The sequence below is a fragment of the Aethalodelphis obliquidens genome, unplaced genomic scaffold (assembly GCF_003676395.1).
Source record: "Aethalodelphis obliquidens isolate GAN/ISIS:26980383/991018 unplaced genomic scaffold, ASM367639v1 scaffold19, whole genome shotgun sequence".
Classification (NCBI taxonomy): domain Eukaryota; kingdom Metazoa; phylum Chordata; class Mammalia; order Artiodactyla; family Delphinidae; genus Aethalodelphis; species Aethalodelphis obliquidens.
Window position 1 is genome coordinate 1,655,824 of NW_020837963.1, and position 20,609 is coordinate 1,676,432.

Here is a 20,609-nt window from a genome sequence, read left to right on the forward strand (position 1 = left end):
GTTTGTGTGTGTGTGTCTGTATGTCTGTGTGTACATGTGTACGCTTTTTTCCTAAGAAGAGGTTCTCATGTCTAAGATGCAGAAAGATTAAAAGCCTCTAACCTGAGATGTCTCCTCTTTGCAATTTTGATGTTCGCTTTATTTCCATTCTGGGTGATATCACTGGGCACATCTAGAAAATACCTTTCATCTGGTGTGACTTTTTCACTGTAGGATTAGGAGAGACTGACTTCTACATCATTAGAATTTACTGTATAAGGGATTCTTTAATAAAAAATCTCTTTGAAGTTCCAGTAGACAAAATGTTCTCTCCTCAGCCCATTTCTTCACTTCTAAATTAAGAGAAGCAAGAACTAATCAGATTGTTCAGCAGTTTCTCTGAATCTAGACAACTTAGAATAGTAAAGCTAGAATAGATTCTGACCAAGAGGAAACTGAAGCACAGTGAGATTCCAAGTGCTGTTCAAGTTCATCCAGTCAGTGTGGAGCAGAGCCTGAAATAACTCAACTCTCAGAACTCTAGTCTCTTAACTTTCATATTAACAAATTATTTGTCTCTGGTACAATTTATTGACTATAAGTATTCATTGTATAGTTTCTTTGTGTCCGCATTATGCTAGGAAGATATAAGAAAATATTATAAAATCTCTACATCCTAAAGAATTTAAATCTTGTAGGAGACATACACGACTTCAACATATGAAATAATTTTAAAATGAAACAATTAGTACAAAGACACTGTAGTGCTAAGTAATAATAGTTAAAACAATTGACTTCTTACTCTCTAGGCACCATAAAAAGTGTTTTTGGATGTGTTAGTTTTTCTATTACTGCTATAACAAATTTCTACAAACTTAATAGCTTCACCAACACAAATTTATTATATTACAGTATTGGAGGTCAGAAGTCCAAAATGAGTCTCACTGAGCTAAAATCAAAGTATCAACTTCCTTTCTGAAAACTATAGGAAAGAATCTATTTCCTTGTCTTTTCCAGCTTCTTGAAGCCATTTGCATTCCTTAACTCATGTCCCTCCTCCTCCATCTTCAAAGCCAGCAGCCTAGCCGCTCTCTTACCCTACTTCCATCACCACATCTCTTTCTCTGACTCTTCTTTTCTACCTCCTTCTTTCACTTCAGTGGACACTTTTGATTACATTTTGACCATCTCGTAATCAAGGATACTTTCTAGATGTTAAGGTCAGCTGATTGACAATATTAATTCTGTCTGCATCCTTAATTCTCTCTTGCTATGATACATAACACATTCACAGGTTCTAGGAATTAGAAAGGGGGACATTATTTTCTGTCTACCACAATATATAAACTCCTTTAATCCTCAGTAACCTCGTTTAACAGATGAGGAAACTGAGCATAGAGAGCTGACATGAATTGCCCCAAATCACACAGCTAGTAATGCAGGTAGTCTTACTCCAGAGACTGTGTTCTTCACCTGTACTCTATACTGTGCTGAAAAAGGAGTTTTAGATTAGAGGACCAAGTGTGCACGGGTGGCTTCCCCAGAAGGTTTGGGCCTAGAAGAATAAATGTGTATTCCATTTGTCCATTCATCCATCCAACACTTTTGAGTATGTAATATCTATCAAGCTAAGTGCTGGGAAATCAAAAGAAAGTTAGACGTGGTTCCTGACTTCTAGAATTTTGCAGTTGCCTACAAAAATTGTCAGAGAAATGAACAAATAATTACACAATAGGAGATAAGTCCTACTGCAGAAGTCTGTCCAAGTTGATAAGACATGTTTGTGGAAGGGAGAAACTAAATCTACCTGACAACGAGATGTGGGTTTAATTTTTCCCAATTGCCTTTCCAAACATATCTTTCAGTGTTTGTTTTTTACAACTCAGCCCAAGCACTCTTGTCTCAGTTGCACAAAGAAGGCTTGTTATTTCTGCTTTTGCTCTTGTCTTTTCCCAGCCCTGGCAGGCTCTCCCTCTACTTCTAGTTATTGAATTCTACTCATCGTTCAAGACTGGGGTTTTTGTACCTGTAACTGTCTTCCTGAGTGGACAGGCTAGCCCCTTTCAGAGAAGGTTCATGATCCCTGTACTTAATGGTACCTGGTACTTACAGGCTCTTAATGAATGTTGAATTAATATATGCATGAGCACAAAACCACCTCAGATCCCACTGAGATCTCATTTTCCTCCTAATTTGTGGAGGACTCATTTGGCTTCCTGTCTCATTTGGTTTATCAGTTTTGTAAGTGTTTTTGTCTTATCCCACTCTCCACTTCTAAACCTTCTCTACAAAGACAGAGATCACATTTTCTAAGTTGTGCTGTGCAGCACTCAAATACCTGTTGATTTTAAAATGATTGACTCCAGGCTAACTGAATAGCATTCTACTTACAAGTGACCTTGCCTGAATTTCATCTCTCAAGGTCCCAAAATGAAGTAAAACTCATTTGACACAAAACACATGTTGATAAGACCACCACCTGCAATTGAGCAAGTAGTTCACTTTCTGTAGGAACCTGGCTCGAGGGGAGAAATGCACTGAAATCCAGTGCATGCTCCTCTCTCCAAACCATGAGCAGTGGGGGTGCATGTGCACACAGGAAGCCATAACTTAATCTAACTTTTACAATGGTGCCCTCCCTTTGCTAAGAGCTGGGTCCTTGGGAATCTCCACCTAGGTGGGATGACTTTTACAAATTCACCCAAAGATTCTGTATCGGTAGCAAAGCCTCTGTTTTTTGATGATTAAAAAGGCACTTTAGGATCTTTCAGTATCCTTATAAAAAGTAACAACTATCTTTATGCTATGCAGAGATTATTAGAAGGCACTTCTTAGAAAACTTAGGAACTTCACTGCTTAGACCAGTGTCACGTCCCTGGTATGGTAGATGTTCAATAAATATTTGTTCAATTAATGAATAAAGTGATGCAACAAAAAATAACACTTTTATTGACTTTGGCACAGAAAAATATTGTTTTCCAAATCCCAAGGTTATCTATCTCCTTTTTCTTAATTTTATTTTATTTATTTTTTTTATACAACAGGTTCTTATTAGCTATCTATTTTATACATATTACTATATATATATATGTCAATTCCAATCTCCCACTTCATCCCACCAGCACCCCCACTCCCGCTTTCCCCCCTTGGTGACCATACATTTGTTCTCTACATCTGTGTCTCTATTACAGCCTTGCAAGCCGGTTGATCTGTACCATTTTTCTAGATTCCACATATATGCATTAATAAACGATATTTGTTTTTCTCTTTCTGACTTACTTCACTCTGTATGACAGTCCCTAGGACCATCCATGTCTCTACAAATGACATAATTTCATTCCTTTTTATGGTTGAGTAATGTTCCATTGTATATATGTACCACATCTTATTTATCCATTCCTCTGTCGATGGACATTTAGACTGCTTCAATGTCTTGGCTATAGTAAATAGTGCTGCAGTGAACACTGGAGTGCATGTGTCTTTTTGAATTATGGTTTTCACTCAGTATATGCCCAGTAGTGGGATTGCTGGGTCACATGGTTGTTCTATATTTGGTTTTTTAAGGGACCTCCATACTATTCTTCATAGTGGCTGTATCAATTTACATTCCCACCAACAGTGCAGTAGGGTTCCCTTTTCTACACATCTTCTCCAGCATTTCTTGTTTGTAGATTTTGTGATTATGGCCATTCTGACTGGTATGAGGTGATATATCATTGTAGTTTTGATTTGCATTTCTCTAATAATTAGTGGTGTTGAGTAGCTTTTCATGTGCCTCTTGGCCATCTGTATGTCTTCTCTGGAGAAATGTCTACTTAGGTCTTATGACCATTTTTTGATTGAGTTGTTTGTTTTTTTGATATTGAGCTACATGAGTTGTTTATATATTTTGGAGGTTAATCCTTTATCCATTTATCTGTTTTGTAAATATGTTCTCGCATTCTGAGGGTTGTTTTTTCATCTTGTTTATAGTTTCCTTTGCTGTGTAAAAGCTTTTAAGTTTCACTAGGTCCCATTTGTTTATTTCTGTTTTTATTTCCATTACTCTAGGAGGTGGATCAAAAAAGATCTTGCTGTGATTTATGTCAAAGAGTATTCTCCCTATGTTTTCCTCTGAGAGTTTTGTAGTGTCTAGGCTTGCATTTAGGTCTTTAATCCATTTTGAGTTTATTATTGTGTATGGTGTTAGGGAGTGTTCTAATTTAATTCTTTCATATGTAGCTGTCCAGTTTTCCCAGCACCACTTATTGAAGAGACTGTCTTTGCTCCATTGTATATCCTTTCCTGCTTTGTCATAGATTAGTTGACCGTAGGTGTGTGGGTTTATCTCTGGGCTTTCTATCCTGTTTCATTGATCTATATTTCTGTTTTTGTGCCAGTACCATATTGTCTTGATTACTGTAGCTTTGTAGTATAGTCTGAAGTCAGGGATTCTGATTCCTCCAGCTCCATTTTTTCCCCATCAAGATTGTTTTGGCTATTTGGTGTCTTTCGTGTATCCATACAGATTTTAAGATTTTTTGTTCTACTTCTGTAAAAAATGCCATTGGTAATTTGATAGGGATTGCATTGAATCTATTGATTGCTTTGGGTCCTATAATCATTTTCACAATATTGATTCTTCTCATCCAAGAACATCGTATATCTATACATCTGTTTGTGTCATCTTTGATTTCTTTCATCAGTGTCTTATAGTTTTCTGAGTACAGGTCTTTTACCTCCTTACGTAGGTTTATTCCTAGGTATTTTACTCTTTTTGTTGCAATGGTGAATGGGATTTTTTCCTTAATTTCTCTTTCTGATCATTCATTGTTAGTGTATAGAAATGCAAGAGATTTCTGTGCATTAATTCTGTATCCTGAAACTTTACCAAATTCATTGATTAGCTCTAATAGTTTTCTGGTGGCATCTTTAGGATTCTCTATGTATAGTATCATGTCATCTGCAAATGGTGACAGTTTTACTTCTTCTTTTCCAATTCATATTCCTTTTATTTCTTTTTCTTCTCTGAATGCCATGGCTAGGACTTCTAAGACTATGTTGAATAAGAGTGGAGAGAGTGGACATCCTTGTCTTGTTCCTGATCTTAGATAAAATGCTTTCAGTTTTTTACCGTTAAGAATGATGTTTGCTGTGGGTTTGTCGTATATGGCCTTTATCATGTTAAGGTAGATTCCCTCTATGCCCACTTTCTGGAGAGTTTTTATCATAAACGGGTGTTGAATTTTGTCAAAAGCTTTTTCTGCATCTATTGCAATGATCATATGGTTTTTATTCTTCAATTTGTTAATATGGTGTATCACATTGATGGATTTGCATATAATGAAGAATCCTTGCATCCCTGGGATAAATCCCACTTAATCATGGTGTATGATCCTTTTAATGTGATGCTGGATTCTGTTTGCTAGTATTTTGTTGAGGATTTTTGCATGTATATTCATCAGTAATATTGGTCTGTAATTTTCTCTTTTTGTAGTATCTTTGTCTGGTTTTGGTATCAGAGTAGTGGTGGCCTCATAGAATGAGTTTGGGAGTGTACCTTCCTCTGCAATTTTTTGGAAGAGTTTGAGAAGGATGGGTGTCAGCTCTTCTCTAAATATTTGATAGAATTCACCTGTGCAGCCATCTGGTCCTAGACTTTTGTTTGTTGGAAAAATTTAATCAGAGTTTCAACTTCATTACTTGTGATTTGTCTGTTCATGTTTTCTATTTCTTCCTGGTTCAGTCTTGGAAAGTTATACCTTTCTAAGAATTTGCCCATTTCTTCCAGGTTGTTCATTTTATTGGCATAGGGTTGCTTGTAGTAGTCTCTTAGGATGCTTTGTATTTCTGCGGTGTCCGTTGTAACTTCTCCTTTTTCATTTCCAATTTTGTTGATTTGAGTCCTCTCCCTGTTTTTCTTGATGAGTCTGGCTAAAGGTTTATCAATTTTGTTTATCTTCTCAAAGAACCAGCTTTTAATTTTATTGATCTTTGCTATTGTTTTCTTGTTTCTATTTCATTTATTTCTGCTCTGATCTTTATGATTTCTTTCCTTCTACTAATTTTGGGCTTTGTTTGTTCTTCTTTCTCTAATTACTTTAAGTGTAAAGTTAGGTTGTTTATATGAGTTTTCTCATTTCTTGAGGTAGGATTGTATTGCTATATACTTTCCTCTTAGAACTGCTTTTGCTGCATCCCATAGGTTTTGGATCATCGTGTTTTCATTGTCATTTGTCTCTAGGTATTTTTTGATTTCCTGTTTGATTTCTTCAGTGACTACTTGGTTAGTTAGTAGCATATTATTTAGCCTCCATGTGTTTGTGTTTTTACATTTTTTTCCCTGTAATTTATTTCTAATCTCATAGCAGTGTGGTCAGAAAAGATGCTTGATATTATTTCAATTTTCTTAGATGTACTGAGGCTTGATTTGTGACCCAAGATGTGATCTACACTGGAGAATATTCCGTATGCACTTGAAAAGAAAGTGTAATCTGCTGTTTTCATATGGAGTGTCCTATAAATATCAATTAAATCTATCTGGTCTGTTGTGTCATTTAAAGCTTGTGTTTCCTTATTAATTTTCTGTCTGGATGATCTGTCTGTTGGTGTAAGTGAGGTGTTAAAGTCCCCCACTATTATTGTGTTACTGTCGATTTCCTCTTTTGTAGCTGTTAGCTCTCGCCTTATGTATTGAGGTGCTCCTCTGTTGGGTGCATATATATTTATAATTGTTATATGTTTTTCTTGGATTGATCCCTTGATAATTATGTATTGTCCTTCATTGTCCCTTGTAACATTCTTTACTTTAAAGTCTATTTTATCTGATATGAGTATTGCTGCTCCAGCTTTCTTTTGATTTACATTCGCATGGAATATCTTTCTCCATCCCCTCACTTTCACTCTGTATGTGTCCCTAGGTCTGAAGTGGGTCTCTTGTAGACAGCATATATATGGGTCTTGTTTTAGTATCCATTCAGCTAGCCTGTGTTTTTTGGTTGGAGCATTTAATCCATTCACATTTAAGGTAATTATCTATATGTATGTTCCTATTACCATTTTCTTAATTGTTTTGGGTCTGTTTTTGTAGGTCATTTTCTTTTCTTGTGTTTCCCACTTAGAGAAGTTCCTTTACATTTGTTGTAGAGCTGGTTTGGTGGTGCTTAATTATCTTAGCTTTTGCTTGTCTGTAAAGCTTTTGATTTCTCCATCAAATCTGAATGAGATACTTGCCAGATAGAGTAATCCTGGTTGTAGATTCTTCCCTTTCATCACTTTAAATATATCATGCCACTCCCTTCTGGCTTGTAGAGTTTCTGCTGAGAAATCAGCTTTTCACCCTATGGGAGTTCCCATGTATGTTATTTGCCATTTTTCCCTTGTTGTTTTTAATAATTTTTCTTTGTCTTTAATTTTTGTCAGTTTGATTACTATGTTTCTTGGCATGTTTCTCCTTGGGTTTATCCTGCCTGGGACTCTCTGTGCTTCCTGGACTTGGGTGGCTATTTCCTTTCCCATGTTAGGGAAGTTTTCAACTACAATCTCTTCAAATATTTTCTTGGGTCCTTTCTCTCTCTCTTCTCCTTCTGGGACTCCTATAATGTGAATGTTGTTGCCTTTAATGTTGTCCCAGAGGTCTCTTAGGCTGTCTTCATTTCTTTTCATTCCTTTTTCTTTATTCTGTTCCACAGCTGTGAATTCCACCATTCTGTCTTCCAGCTCACTTATCTGTTCTTCTGCCTCAGTTATTCTGCTGTTCCTTCCCTCTAGTCTATTTTTCATTTCAGTTATTTTATTGTTCATCTCTGTTTTTTTCTTTAATTCTTCCAGGTGTTTGTTCTTTAATTCTTCTAGGTCTTTATTAAACATTTCTTGCATCTTCTCGATCTTTGCCTCCATTCTTTTTCCAAGGTCCTGGATCATCTTCACTATCATTATTCTCAATTCTTTTTCTGGAAGGTTGCCTATCTCCACTTCATTTAGTTGTTTTTCTGGGGTTTTATCTTGTTCCTTCATCTGATACATAGTCCTCTGCCTTTCATTTTATCTTTCTGTGAATGTGGTTTTCATTCCACAGGCTGCAGGATTGTAGTTCTTGCTTCTGCTGTCTGCCCTCTGACAAGCGTATCTATTTCTTGATTCACTTTATTCTGTAACGTATATGCCCTTATTTCCATGGGTGAAGTTCATTTGCAAACAAGAAAAAATAGCAATGGGAGCATTCGAGCAGACAACCAATATATGAGAAAAGGAATTATAATCAAGTTTTCAGTGTGAGTTTCCTCTTGTGAAAAATATATTATCTACTGGTTTGCCCAAAAGTCAATGTGTCATGGGACAGAAAAGAATATTGAATTGAGTCAAGAGGCATGGATTTCAGCACCGCTTTCTTCGCACTTGTGATATGTGAGCTTGAGCACATCACCTGGTCCTCTGTGCCTTGGTTTTCTTATTTGTGAATTTGGAGTTTCACCATCTGCCTCTTGTCATCCACAGGGATACTGCAAGGGGCAAATAGCATAATGCATGTCATTGCTCTTTGCAAGGTTAAAAGCCACCGAGTGTTCAACAAAACATGCCTCTCAGTCCATGCCAAGCACTGAATTCTACAGTGAAAGGGCCAGGAAGGTGACAGAAGGAACTAACCACCCCACTGGTGTCGGCCTCTGTCGCTATGCCATCCTAAGTTTTGTCTCCAAGAAACATCTGCATTTGCAATCTTAGAATTAAAATGTTAATTAAACCTATATAAATTGCATAGTATTTTCCAGATATACTGCTTTCTGTAGTAAATGTTACAAAATGAATTACGTATGATCCCTGGATGATGATTTTATCAGCCCCTTTATTTTAAAGAAACTATGAGATGAGGACTCAGTCAGGAGTTAGGATCTATTTCTTACCACTTCTTATCAGCTGTGTGATTTTAGATGAGTTGTCTGACCTCCTTGAACCTCCATTTTCTCATCTAGAAAAAAGGAGTAAATAATAACTGTCCCACAAAGGTTTGTTTGTTTGTTTGTTTCCCCATAGAGAAAATGAGATAAGTAGATAACTAACTTTACAAACCTAGAGCAACATACAAATTACTCTATGGTGAGGCTGGTTTTTATTATCCAAGGTCACAGAGCTCATTAAAGAGATCCTGGGAAAGTCAGCCACCTTAGACCCTGCTTTTCTTCCATGACCCCTGTAACCTTGAGCAACCTGGGGAAGAGGTAATTGAACAAAAACTACTACTTCGGAAGAAACAGAATCAAAATATCGAAACTATTGACTCAATATTGACTCACCCTTAAGGCAGTAAACAGTGCTTCGGTCTCTGACCTTTCCACATTCTGGGGCAGTCAATAACCTGGCTGCTAGATGCAGCGCCTGCCACTGATTCTGATTTGGGAGTACTTTAACCTTGAACTAAGCTCCAAGTAACCAAGGCAACAGGAAGTCAGCTTCTGCGTCAAAGGAGTTGGAATCCATAAATCAAGTCCCTAATGCAAACACAGTGTGCAGGTAGAGGTTCAAGAGGATAAGTGCTCTATGAGAAATTACCTTTGAAAATGAGTGACTGTCCCTCGATAGGCTACTGCACAGTTTCAAAGAGTTTTTTAAAAATTTATCAATAGAGGTCTACAGGTTATAGTAGAATGTTTTCATATAAGTTTAACTTTTTTTATTTCCTTTTGGCTTCTCTGTCTTAATTATAAACAGATGTTGGATCCACAAAGTTATTAGCATTGTTATTTCCTCCTTTAAAAATGTACTGGCCTCCAGATATGCAAGCCTCTATACAATTTGTCCTGTGTTGGGGTTTGGTGATCCTCTGAACACATCTACCAAGTGTGCTCTCCATGCAGACTGCTGTCCGAATTTGACATAGTGATCCTTTCCCAGATCAAAGCCATCCTTGCTTTTCCTCATGCCCCAGTGTAAAGAGCAGTGCCACATCTCAGTGGTCCAGTCAGTACAGTGCTGAATCTGGACTTCTTTATGATTGATCTCCAGCCTCAAAAATCTTCCTCCCGTGGAGGGAGCAGCCAGGCCCATTCTGGGAAGGAACTTGCCAAATATCCCACCACTCTACCACCGCCGAGCATTTGTGAGAACTTGTTTCTGAACTGTTTCATGTTCCTCTGGTCCTTTGGGTACCTCAGCATGGAGTATCAGCTGCCACCTGGAATGAAGAGAAACAAAGACTTCCAGTGGCCAGCCTGCCCAATGCTCTCTCCCAAGAAGTCACCCATTCCAGTCTCCTGAGACCTCTGCTCTCAGACAGAGTTTATGCATTACAAGTACTGTTATATTAGCCTTTGTTTAACGGTTATCTAATATTCTTGCCCACATATACTACTTCTGGGATTGTTTCCCTAATCCTTTCAAAACTGAAAAATGTCTGAGCAAACATCAGGATTTTTTTTTTCAATTTGTTTTCAAATTCATTGGACAGCAACTGGCAAAAAGTACTATAATCTAAAAAATCCTAAATTATCTAGGGTTTTCAAGATAGCTAAAGAGTGACAATCTGAATTATAGAGTGTTTTAAGTGTCATCTTATTACTTTTAACTTATTCTATACCATAAACACTTGAGTAGCAAGGTACACCCGATAGAGGTGTGATCAGATCTGCTTTAAGGGAATGATGTGGATTGTGAACATTTGCATGAAAAGGAGTACAACTAAAATGGCTTGAAATCACTGTGTTCCCAAGTGAGAGTTAAATATCTGCCTGCTAATCCTGTTTATGGCTCATTCCCTGCACATATAATAATATGAGCAAAGAACTCCCTGTCCCACCTGTGTCCACAGGTACAAAGAGGACAGACAGATCAGGGAGTTTTTCCAAAGGAGCTGTTATCCAATAGAACTCTGGCAGCTTAGAGTCCCGGAGGTGTGCTGTGCAAAGGACGACTGCATCCATTTGACAGGAACAGGACCAGGTGGCGTGGAGGACCACGGTGGGGAATTCTTATCAGACTCACGCCTGCTGTCCCATTGCAGATTTGTTAGCAGCCCACTATTCTAGCACATCAGTCAGTCTACCCAGATGACCATACTGTGATAGACTTCTAGATTCTTTCCAAACTATGTTTATTTTGTTAATGGAAAAAGAGTTTAATATATGTTTGTGGTTTAAAAAATATTAACAATAAAGAAGGCTAAGGAGCAAAAGTAAAAACTCCCTCACTAATCTTCCCTGTGCTCTCCTTCCTCAGAATAACCATGGTTAACTATTTGGATGTATCTCCTTGCAGAAGATTCTGTTTGCATTTTACATATACTACATGTGTATACCTTGCGTATTCCTGGCACACCTGCATATTTTACAAGCGGGCATCATCCGGGGATCATGTACGTGTTTGCTGCACCTCCTGATTTCTTGATGGTTGTGCCTTGCGGTCTCTCTGTCATAGAATTTGATGGTTGTCCACTCCCATAGTCAAACGCTATGAAATATGAAATCAAAAAAGAAAAATTGTATTTTTATTTACAACACGTCAAGTGGAGGTTTCAGAGATCGGGATGGAGAGTAGGAGGAAGGTAGTAGACAGTAAATGAAAGTGTCAGCATTTCTTCCTTAGGTGGTTACAGGTGCCTTTTCCAGGTGTGATATAGGCCCTCTGTGTCCTCAGTGTGAAGCATGCTGTTGGTAGACCAGGTCATGGGCAGAAGTTGGAAGATGGTAAGGTAGACCAAGATGATCCCTGAGTTTAGCGTCTGGCTGCTTGGAAACTTCGAGCTCTGACATTAAGAGCTGTATGAGTTTAGTCAGTTATCTCTTAACATCTCAGAAATATGTTGTCCTCATCTATAAAAGTAAGAAGAGAGTAACCTCCACACTACATGCTTCACAGGGCTGCCGTTAGGCCAAAGTGAGCAGATCTCACTGGAGGTGAGCTGTTACTATAGGAGGGACCAGTGTCACTCAAGTTGGTTAAGATGGGAAAAAAGGTCAGGAACTACCGTGATACGGCCTGTTTCATGTTATTGCTATCAGTGGCATGTAGCCAACAAATAAAGAAATTCTGAGTAGATGACCATTTGACATGGATTCAGACACCTGCAGCTTCTGAACTTATGTTTGGATGAGTTGGAGAGTGACTTTTTGCAGCTAGTGATGTAGAAGGTGTCCAGAAATCCTTGGTCATGTCAGGGAAGAAAACTGAGCCTTTGTTGGCTGGTTTCCGTTTGGTCTGAGGAGCAGGTTATAATAGTGATAGCAGTATAATAGGAATAATCATAATAGGAAACAATTATATAGCATGAACTATGTGCCAGACACTGTTCTAGGCCCTTTATTTTGATTGATCATGGATGCCCCCCAACCACCCCTATGAGGTAATGCAGTTCCATCCCATCTGCACAGTTAAGGAAGCTTGAAGCTTGGAGAGGTTAAGTAACTTGCTCATGATCACACAGTTGAAAAGTAAGAGGGCCGGGATTTGAGCCCAGCAAACAAGGCTCCAGAACAGTTCTTATAATGTGTTATGTAGTAAGTTTCCAGGCCCTTTCAGAGGCACCTCATAAGAGTCTACCCAGGCTTTTCAGCATCAAAAAATTGTGACTATTATGACCAGACACTCAAAGGCCCCCAGGTTCAGCTCTTACTTGGCCCAGTCACTGTTGTGACACACCAGTCCCTACAGGGCATCTCCTGCCTCCAGAATGCCGGCCTCTTGTCTGAATCATCTTCATTCCTCACCCATGACTTAGCAGACACTCTTCTCAGCACTGGGAATGCCTTTCCTTCGACCTTGCTGCTCTAGCATGAACTCTGGGAAGGCTTTCCTTACTTCTTCCCACACGAATCCCTGCCTCCTGAGAACTCCCCAGGCACTTGTAATGAGTAACACACAGGCCTGCCCATACTTGTTGCCCAGTTTTTCCTTTTCATTCAGTCTTGTCTTCCTAGCTGGATGAGACGAGAAGCCTCACTAGGGTGGGGTCAACTTCTCCCCTCCATGCTCTGCACACCAAAACCTCTGTAAAGACAGGCTTCTTGATCCATGGAAGGTAAAGCATGCATGATGGCTTACACTGCTTCATTAGGCCTGTGCCCCGACCCCCACTTTCAGGCAGGCCACCTGGAATGTTGTCACCACTAACCTCAGCCACAAAACCAAAACCAGTCATGCTGCTAATTTGTTTTGTTTTGTTTCCTTTAAACATTCTAAAATATCATTCTTGCACCAGAAGGAGGTCAGATCATTTGATGATTTCTTCAGGTCACTTTCAGATTTTATGTTGTCTGTCTTCCTATTTCTTTAAAGTAACTGCAGGCTTTGGGGTTATTTTTTTTAGGGATTCCAAGTCCCCACTTAAAAGTGGACCAAACAGCAGCACATAGTAAGAACGAGGGCTCAGCGTCCACTATGATGACCAGGAAGAAGCCAGCTGCAGTGGACAGTGTTGCAATCCCACCAGCCCCAGTGTTATCTCTCCTTGCTGCATCTGCAGCAACATCAGATGCAGGTGAGCACTTCACATGCTTTGGGTTCATCCCAGGGAAGGTGGGCATGGAGAAGGCCCTCCAGGAATGTGCTGCTGCTAAGTACAGGTAAGAGTTCTCTCTTCAGCCAACCTCCTGCAGACACTGAGCATGTGAGCTGTTTCAGCATTGGAGTTTTCAAGTAGGAGAAGGTCTAAGAAAGGAAGGAGATCATCTCAGAACCTAGAGGCAAAGGTCAGTGAGTAGTAGTAACAGTATTAATTACTCTTTATCAAGGCTTAGTAACTTCTAGTCTCTGCATATAGGACCTTATATATCTCATGTAACTCATAAAATAACTGTGAAATAAATACATGTGTCTCCATTCCAGAAGAGGAAGCTAATGGGAAGGAAACTTGCCCCAGGAACCTGTGGACACTCAGAATTCCAACTCAGATCCAAGACCCATGCTCTCAACCACTGCATTTCACTACCTCCTGTGCTCACCATGGTTGAGAGATGGTAATCAGAGTTTCCCTGAGGACTTGATTCATTCTAGCTCATGATATCATGAATTCCTCAATAGTCACCAGACTCCTCACTGGCAGTTTATAGAGTACAAGCGCCTTACTCAGACATCCCATATGCTCTGCCTTCCGCTACTCCCCACATCACCTCCCAGCAGTCCCGCGCACCAACCCCAGTTTGCCGCGCTCATCCCTACTGCCAGGAAGGAAGGCCTTGTACTTGGCTTAACACCTTTCTTTAGGACAGCCTTACTCAGTTCCTATTCACATCCCACAGATCTTCAAGGCCCAGGGAGTCACACCTCCTCTGAATGCCTGTAGCATCCAGTGTCTCTGCCATGCATTTACCACCCACTTGGAGACTACATGAGAAATGCTTCTATTTAACTTCTTCTCTCTCATGACAGAATTGTTTGTACATCAGAGATAGAATCCATGATTTAGATTCTTGCTATCTTCATGGCACACAGAGTGATGGCACATTCCATAAAATGTGTTGAATTGATGCACTGGTAAATGTTAAGCATATTGCAGTATTTACAAATGCCTATTATGATTAGAAGCCCAAGAAGACACTCGTTATTGATATTCACCTAAACTTATCTTCTAATTCAGCAGTTTGCTTTAAGCAGAGAACTCAGCTACATACCTACCTCCTTCATGGAGACCATTGGTAATTAGAAAATGAGCCCAACTGAAATAACAGAAAGAACTATTTGGAATGACACTTCCCAAACTGAGTTTCACAAAATATTGGTAGGTGTTTTGGGATAGATGTTTTCATAGTTAGGTGAGTGTGAGGAATGCTACACTGCATCTGCTTCCTTTCTGCAGGGTTTTTCTGAGCTTTTAATTGACCGATGTGCATTGTAAGGTTCCAGGAGGGTGAGACACAGAATTTCATGGTCTTACCTGACCACAAAACTCATTTTTTTGGCAATAGCTCTTAAAATCTCTTGGAAGTGGTATTCTTCCCAGGCACTTGGGAAATCTTGCTCTGAAGAAACGGGATCATCTCTCAAATACGATCAAGATATTAACATCTTTCACATGCTAGGTGTGAAATGAAAAGTTTTTTATGGAAATGCCAGGTAAACGATGCCAGCAATGAGAACAAGGAGAGGTCCTAGAAGGAGAGTCACAGAGGAAAGGGGAAGAAGCTGCCTCTGAGACTTGCAGCACCTTTATGGGAGGGCGCCTGTGGAGGGAGTCTGAGAAGTGGGCACTGCTGGAACTCTGGGAATTCATCACTTGTCTGGAGCGAAAGATTTGGGCCAAGGTCTGCGTACCCACCCAGATAACTGCTTGCTCGACCCTGTCGGTTAAGCTCTGGAGGCCTCCTTTAGCCTCCCTTTATGGATTTAAAAGTTAGCCTGCATGTTTCCGCCTTTGCTTGCCAAGCACAGATATTTCCCAGAGGCAAAAGACAGGTGATCCCCTATTTTCCTTCCCTGAACTCTTTCCATGCTGTGTGAGAGAACACATTCTTGGGATCCCAAGCTTCTACGGGCTTGCCTTCTCTATTTGCATTCAATAATTTACAAATATGCCAAATGGACGTAGAAACAGGTGGGTATTAAACTTTTAAACCTGCCTCTCTGGTAATCAGAGCTGAGCCAAAGCTCTCCTGTTTCAGGATGTAGGAATGGGCTGTTTATTTTTGGCAACGCTCAAATGAGACCCTCATGAGAGTTTCACAGATTTGGTCCATTTCCGGGTCTTAGGCTGCAGAGCAGAACTTTTGTGGGAAAACAGGCTAAAGATCTACTCCAGGTGCTGAAGGCCAGACCTTCCTGAGATTCCACTCCCCACAGACAAACGTCTTCCCACAAACCTAAGAGAGTTAGGGTCGAACAGCCTGGGCTCATGCCCAATACCCTGTTTCACACGTGAAGAAATTGATGCTTCTGAGATTCAGAGATTTGCCTGAGGTCATGCAGTTGGATTGGAACCCAAATTTCTTGATTTACTGCCTGATTTCCAGTGGAATCTCATTTCTATCATAGGCCCAACAGTAGCAAAGGCAGATTTCTTTCTCCCTAATTATGGACTCCTACTTCTTTGAGAGAACAGTGAGTGAAACTCATAATGTGAGGCTTTAAGCAAAGTCAAGCATACAGAAGGCAGCTAATAAATAGGTTCTGGGTTTGATTTCATTCAGTTGGGTGCGTGTACATTAGTCATACATATTTCTGATGAGACAACTCACTTAATTGTTGTTTTCTTTAGAGTCCCATCTTTCATTATAAGTAAGGTAATTTAGAATTACTTCTGGCCATATAAAGAAATCAACTTATTTTTCAATAGGTCGTCGTTTCTACAGAGTGGTTTTGAAGACTCAGACAAGTGCAGAGAAGGTAAAGGAAAGAAGAGTAAAATTAAGTGGCTTATAAAGCAAAATTAATTTAAGAAATCATTTATTGAGTTTTTTTTTTTGGCCACGCCGCACGACATATGGGATCTTAGTTCCCCGAACAGGGATCGAACCTGTGCCCCCGACAGTGGAAGTGTGGAGTCCTAACCACTGGACTGCCAAGGAATTCCCTATTGAGTTTTTTAAATACTAAAATAATTCAATTAATTTGAAATTACTTTTATTTTAAAATAATGGAAACTAAGGTATCTAGTACAGTTCCTGACACATAGTAGATGCTCAATAAATAATCACTAAGTGAAATGAATGCTTACGAGGCAGTAGCTGTGTGTTTATTCTGTACCAAACAAGATGGGAGACATCTGAGAAAAACATGCTTGATATTGGAACTGCTTAACAAGCAAATGGAAAAATCTTTGACAGACATGTGGTAAGCTGTCAGTAAATACTTGCCAAATAATTGATCAGTCTATATCCTAATGGTATTTTTTCAAACAGGTAATCTTTGGTAAAAGAAAAAAAAAGGAACCTTTCCCACCTTATTTTATAAACATTATAATGTGGAAGAAATGAATGTGGGTCAAAGGCTTAAAAATATGTCTTTTTCTAGCTCGTGCATGTGTGTGTATGTATATTTTTGTTTGTTTAAGGCAATTTTTTAGCTTCTCCGAGTCTGAGAGTCATGCTGATTATGAAGTTATTGATTTGGAGGAAGACACAGAAGAGGAGCTGAAGGAGAGGGTGGCCAGACTGAGAACATGTCAGTCTGTGAGCTACTGGGAGGGAGGGAAGGCACTGGCTGCCACTGGTGCTCAAGCAGTTCAGCCTTCGTGATCAAACTGCTCAATAGCCATTGATCAGCTGCAGTCCCCTGGCACAACAAAGGAGGTCTGGTTCAAGGGAGCACTGCATCATTATTGTGAGTAATTAGGGCTAATGCAGTGAAAGCTTCAATAAAGTTTGTTCAAAATGATGCATAATTTGAAATAACTTCCATTGCACTGTCCCAATAATGACTGAATAACCACACCAGATAATCTGTACCTGAATAAGTCAGCCTTATTTTTCTGATCTTCTACACGTTGAACTAACTTCTCAGGGAGGTTATACGATATGTAGAGAGTGCATGATTTTACTACTGAAACATGCCCCCCACTCACACTTTGTATTAATATTTAAGATGAGACTATATTATTAAGTAAATTACAAATTTTGTAGGAACTTCATAAAACACCAAGAAAAAAAAAGTTTCTTTGGTTCTGCAACTGAAAAGTCTATAGAGTAGTAGTAATGGAAACGCAAGCAAACAGGAAGGCATTTCTTTCTTGTTTTCTCTCTCTCTCTCTCTCTCTCACACACACACACACACACACACACACACACACACTGATAGTCTCTCATCTTAAATCCAAGTAGGAAAAAAGATATGTATCAGGGTTGCTATCACCAAATCTCACCTGCTCAAGGTGTAGCCCTGTTAGAGATGACAAGGGCAGCAGAGGGAGCACAGCTCTTATAGTTTGTATCTGTTTCGTACCAAGGCTAATATATTATTCTCTCAAACTATGTCATCTGCCCTGTTTAAAACTATCAGAGCAAGTGAAAATGTTTAAATTTCACAAGTCAGACATTTTGCTTCTAAAAGCAAAGATATATTAGGTAAACCATTTCATTATTAAACCAAACTATCAGCCCCATCAGAACTGGCTGTTACCTGTAATCAAGATGCTAGACTTTAAGCTTGAAAAATTACCTGTACAAATTAAGAATGAATTCTTAATTCTAATGAAATCCAGCATTCTAGTAGCTGGAGCAAAAAATGATCACGAAAATTGCTTCTAACTCCCAAATTCTAGGATGCCTGACTTTTCTGTTAACCAACCGCCATTTATGGAGAGGGACCCAAAAAGATGAAATGATATCCAGGTACAAATGCAAAAAGCAGTGAACAGAAATTTCAGAATTGTAAAGTAATTTATTTATTTTTTGTCCTGTGTGGTATCATGATCTGAAGTTCCTAACCAAAATAATGGGTCGATTCAGCCAAAAGTCTTGTCTTTCCAAAAGAACCAAAATAGAGCAAATAAATGTGCAAGTTAATAGGATTTGAAACATCCAAGAGCCATAAGTATACAAACCAAAGAAGTCATCGAGTTGTAAAATAAATTTCTCTAAGTCCAGATTAATCACTTAAAATATACAGTAGGAAAAGTTCAAAAAGATCTAGAGAAAATAAAGCTTTATTTTAAAAACAAATCATTCAAATTTTCTGAAAAGTGCTATCTACCGGCCCATGTTGAAGCAGCACAGAATCACTCTGTTTGCCTAGCGAGCTCTACTGAACATGAGGTTCTTGATCAGCCCTCTCGCTGTGGCTTTGGGCCATGAAGAGATCCAGCAGGGTTGCAAACTTCCATGCTTCCCTGAAGACCCCATCACACCAAAGGCCTTCTGAAAAACTTCCAATTTTTTTGCCCGAAAAGGAGAAAATAAGCTCTTTTCTGATTTAAACTGGACATTCTGGAAAAGCTGAGCTGTTCCGTGGCTAAGGCTGTAAACATCCCCAAGAAGCACCAAATTCTCCAGAATCTGGGCCCATCTTCTTGGAAATGTCAGCCAGCACCAAACTCCTTTGGAATCCCCACTGTCAGAGTGGAATTTGCAAAAAACTAAAAACTCATGTCAAGGATTCATTCAATTCTTTAATGAGGAAACCAACATGGTGATAAAGCTGGTCCAAAAAGAATTAGAACTAGAAGAAAAGGGCATTACAGGAATGTAGGCATTGGAGAAAGAATGCCGAGCAAGATTGTTCAGTTAATGTCCTAATGGACAATAAAACCATAACCTCTGGGCTTATCTTTTCTACTGGAAAGGAATCATTTGCATATTTTCTGGGCAAAAATCTACAAGTTAATATATTACCTGACAGAATCTGGGGCTTAATTAGTAGTGGATAGTGAATCCCCTGTAAGATGGCACTAAGACTCCACAAGGACATGCACCCTTCCATTTGCCTTGTTTCTAAGTTTTGGCTCCTTTTTCTTGACACCACTTGTGGGCTGTGCAGTGCTCTAGTTGAACGCATGTGTTCTTGCTTCCAATTGCCTGCATTGGAAGTTCAGTACTGCACTAAAGCAGCTGGGTGTTCAGTCCTCAGTGTTCACACCTGTGAAATGGAGAAAAGCATGCCACCCAGTGTAGAGGATTGTGGTGAGGAATAAATGAGGTAATCCTTGTGAAAAATCTTAGCAGAGGGCTTCCCTGGTGGCGCAGTGGTTGAGAGTCCGCCTGCCGATGCAGGGGACACGGGTTCGTGCCCCGGTCCGGGAAGATCCCACATGCCGCGGAGCGGCTGGGCCTGTGAGCCATGGCCGCTGAGCCTGCGCGTCCGGAGCCTGTGCTCCACAACGGGAGAGGCCACAACAGTGAGAGGCCCGCGTAATGCAAAAAAAAAAAAAAAAAAAAAAATCTTAGAAGAGTGACTGACACATAGGAAGAGTTCAGCAAATTCGTGCTATTGTTGCTGCTACTATTGTTGTTGTTATTGTTATTGCTATTACCTATTTTCCACCCTGGGATGTTCCTGTCTCCTTCATCCACTCCTCAAGCTATTTGGACAGCTAACTCATGCTTACTCTTCACAACTCAGCTTAGGTGTCTTCAACTCTAGGAAGCCTTTCCTTACACCCACTTTGAGAATCACCCCACGGCCAAGTTAGACACCACATCCTCTGTGCTCCTCTCCCTACAAGCTGGTTGATCACTGGTCCCTACATTTAATGTAGTGTCTGTGTCTCATGCTGCACTGTCCACTCCCCTATTGTCAGGTCTTATTTGACTTTGAAACCCCAGTACCTAGCACTGAGGTGGGCAAACAACAGCTAATCATTAAGTATTCATCAAAATGCACTGAACAACTGTTTCCTGCACAAAACCATCTGGTGCATGAAAACATATACTCTAGCATGATATTTATTAGAGCTGAGAGGCAGTGATTTGCCTTTATTTTCCATGGCAGCCCCAGAAACAGCAAACCATCCTGAGACTGTTCAGCAGAGGGAGCAACCTGAAAGGGACCCCTGGGGCCTCCAGAATCTTCTGTTCAGTAACGGCAGACTAGCTCCGGGCTAATCCACCAGGATATCCTCCAGGGAAGATTATTTTCAAGTTAAGGAGTCAGCCTATATGGCATGGTGTGTGTAGTGCATAGGTATGTGTTTATTCAGAGAAGGAAGAACTTTTACACATAAATGTCTCCCTTCACTCAGAAGTTCTGTGGGATTTTCAGGATGAGCTTCTCAATGGAAAGCTGGAGATTATACT

At 39.7% G+C, this 20,609-nt stretch overlaps 1 protein-coding gene across 2 annotated transcripts in view; it reads left to right on the forward strand.

Annotated features, from left to right (window-relative positions):
* SETBP1 (SET binding protein 1) overlaps positions 1 to 20,609 on the forward strand; it is a 375,892-nt gene that overhangs the window by 334,004 nt on the left and 21,279 nt on the right. The window contains exons 5-6 of one of the 2 annotated variants that reach the window (XM_027118404.1): positions 13,256 to 13,426; positions 16,217 to 16,266. In XM_027118404.1, coding sequence (XP_026974205.1) covers positions 13,256 to 13,426; positions 16,217 to 16,266 — 221 coding nt within the window. The remainder of the gene's footprint in view (positions 1 to 13,255; positions 13,427 to 16,216; positions 16,267 to 20,609) is intronic. The other variant, XM_027118403.1, reaches the window with a different exon arrangement.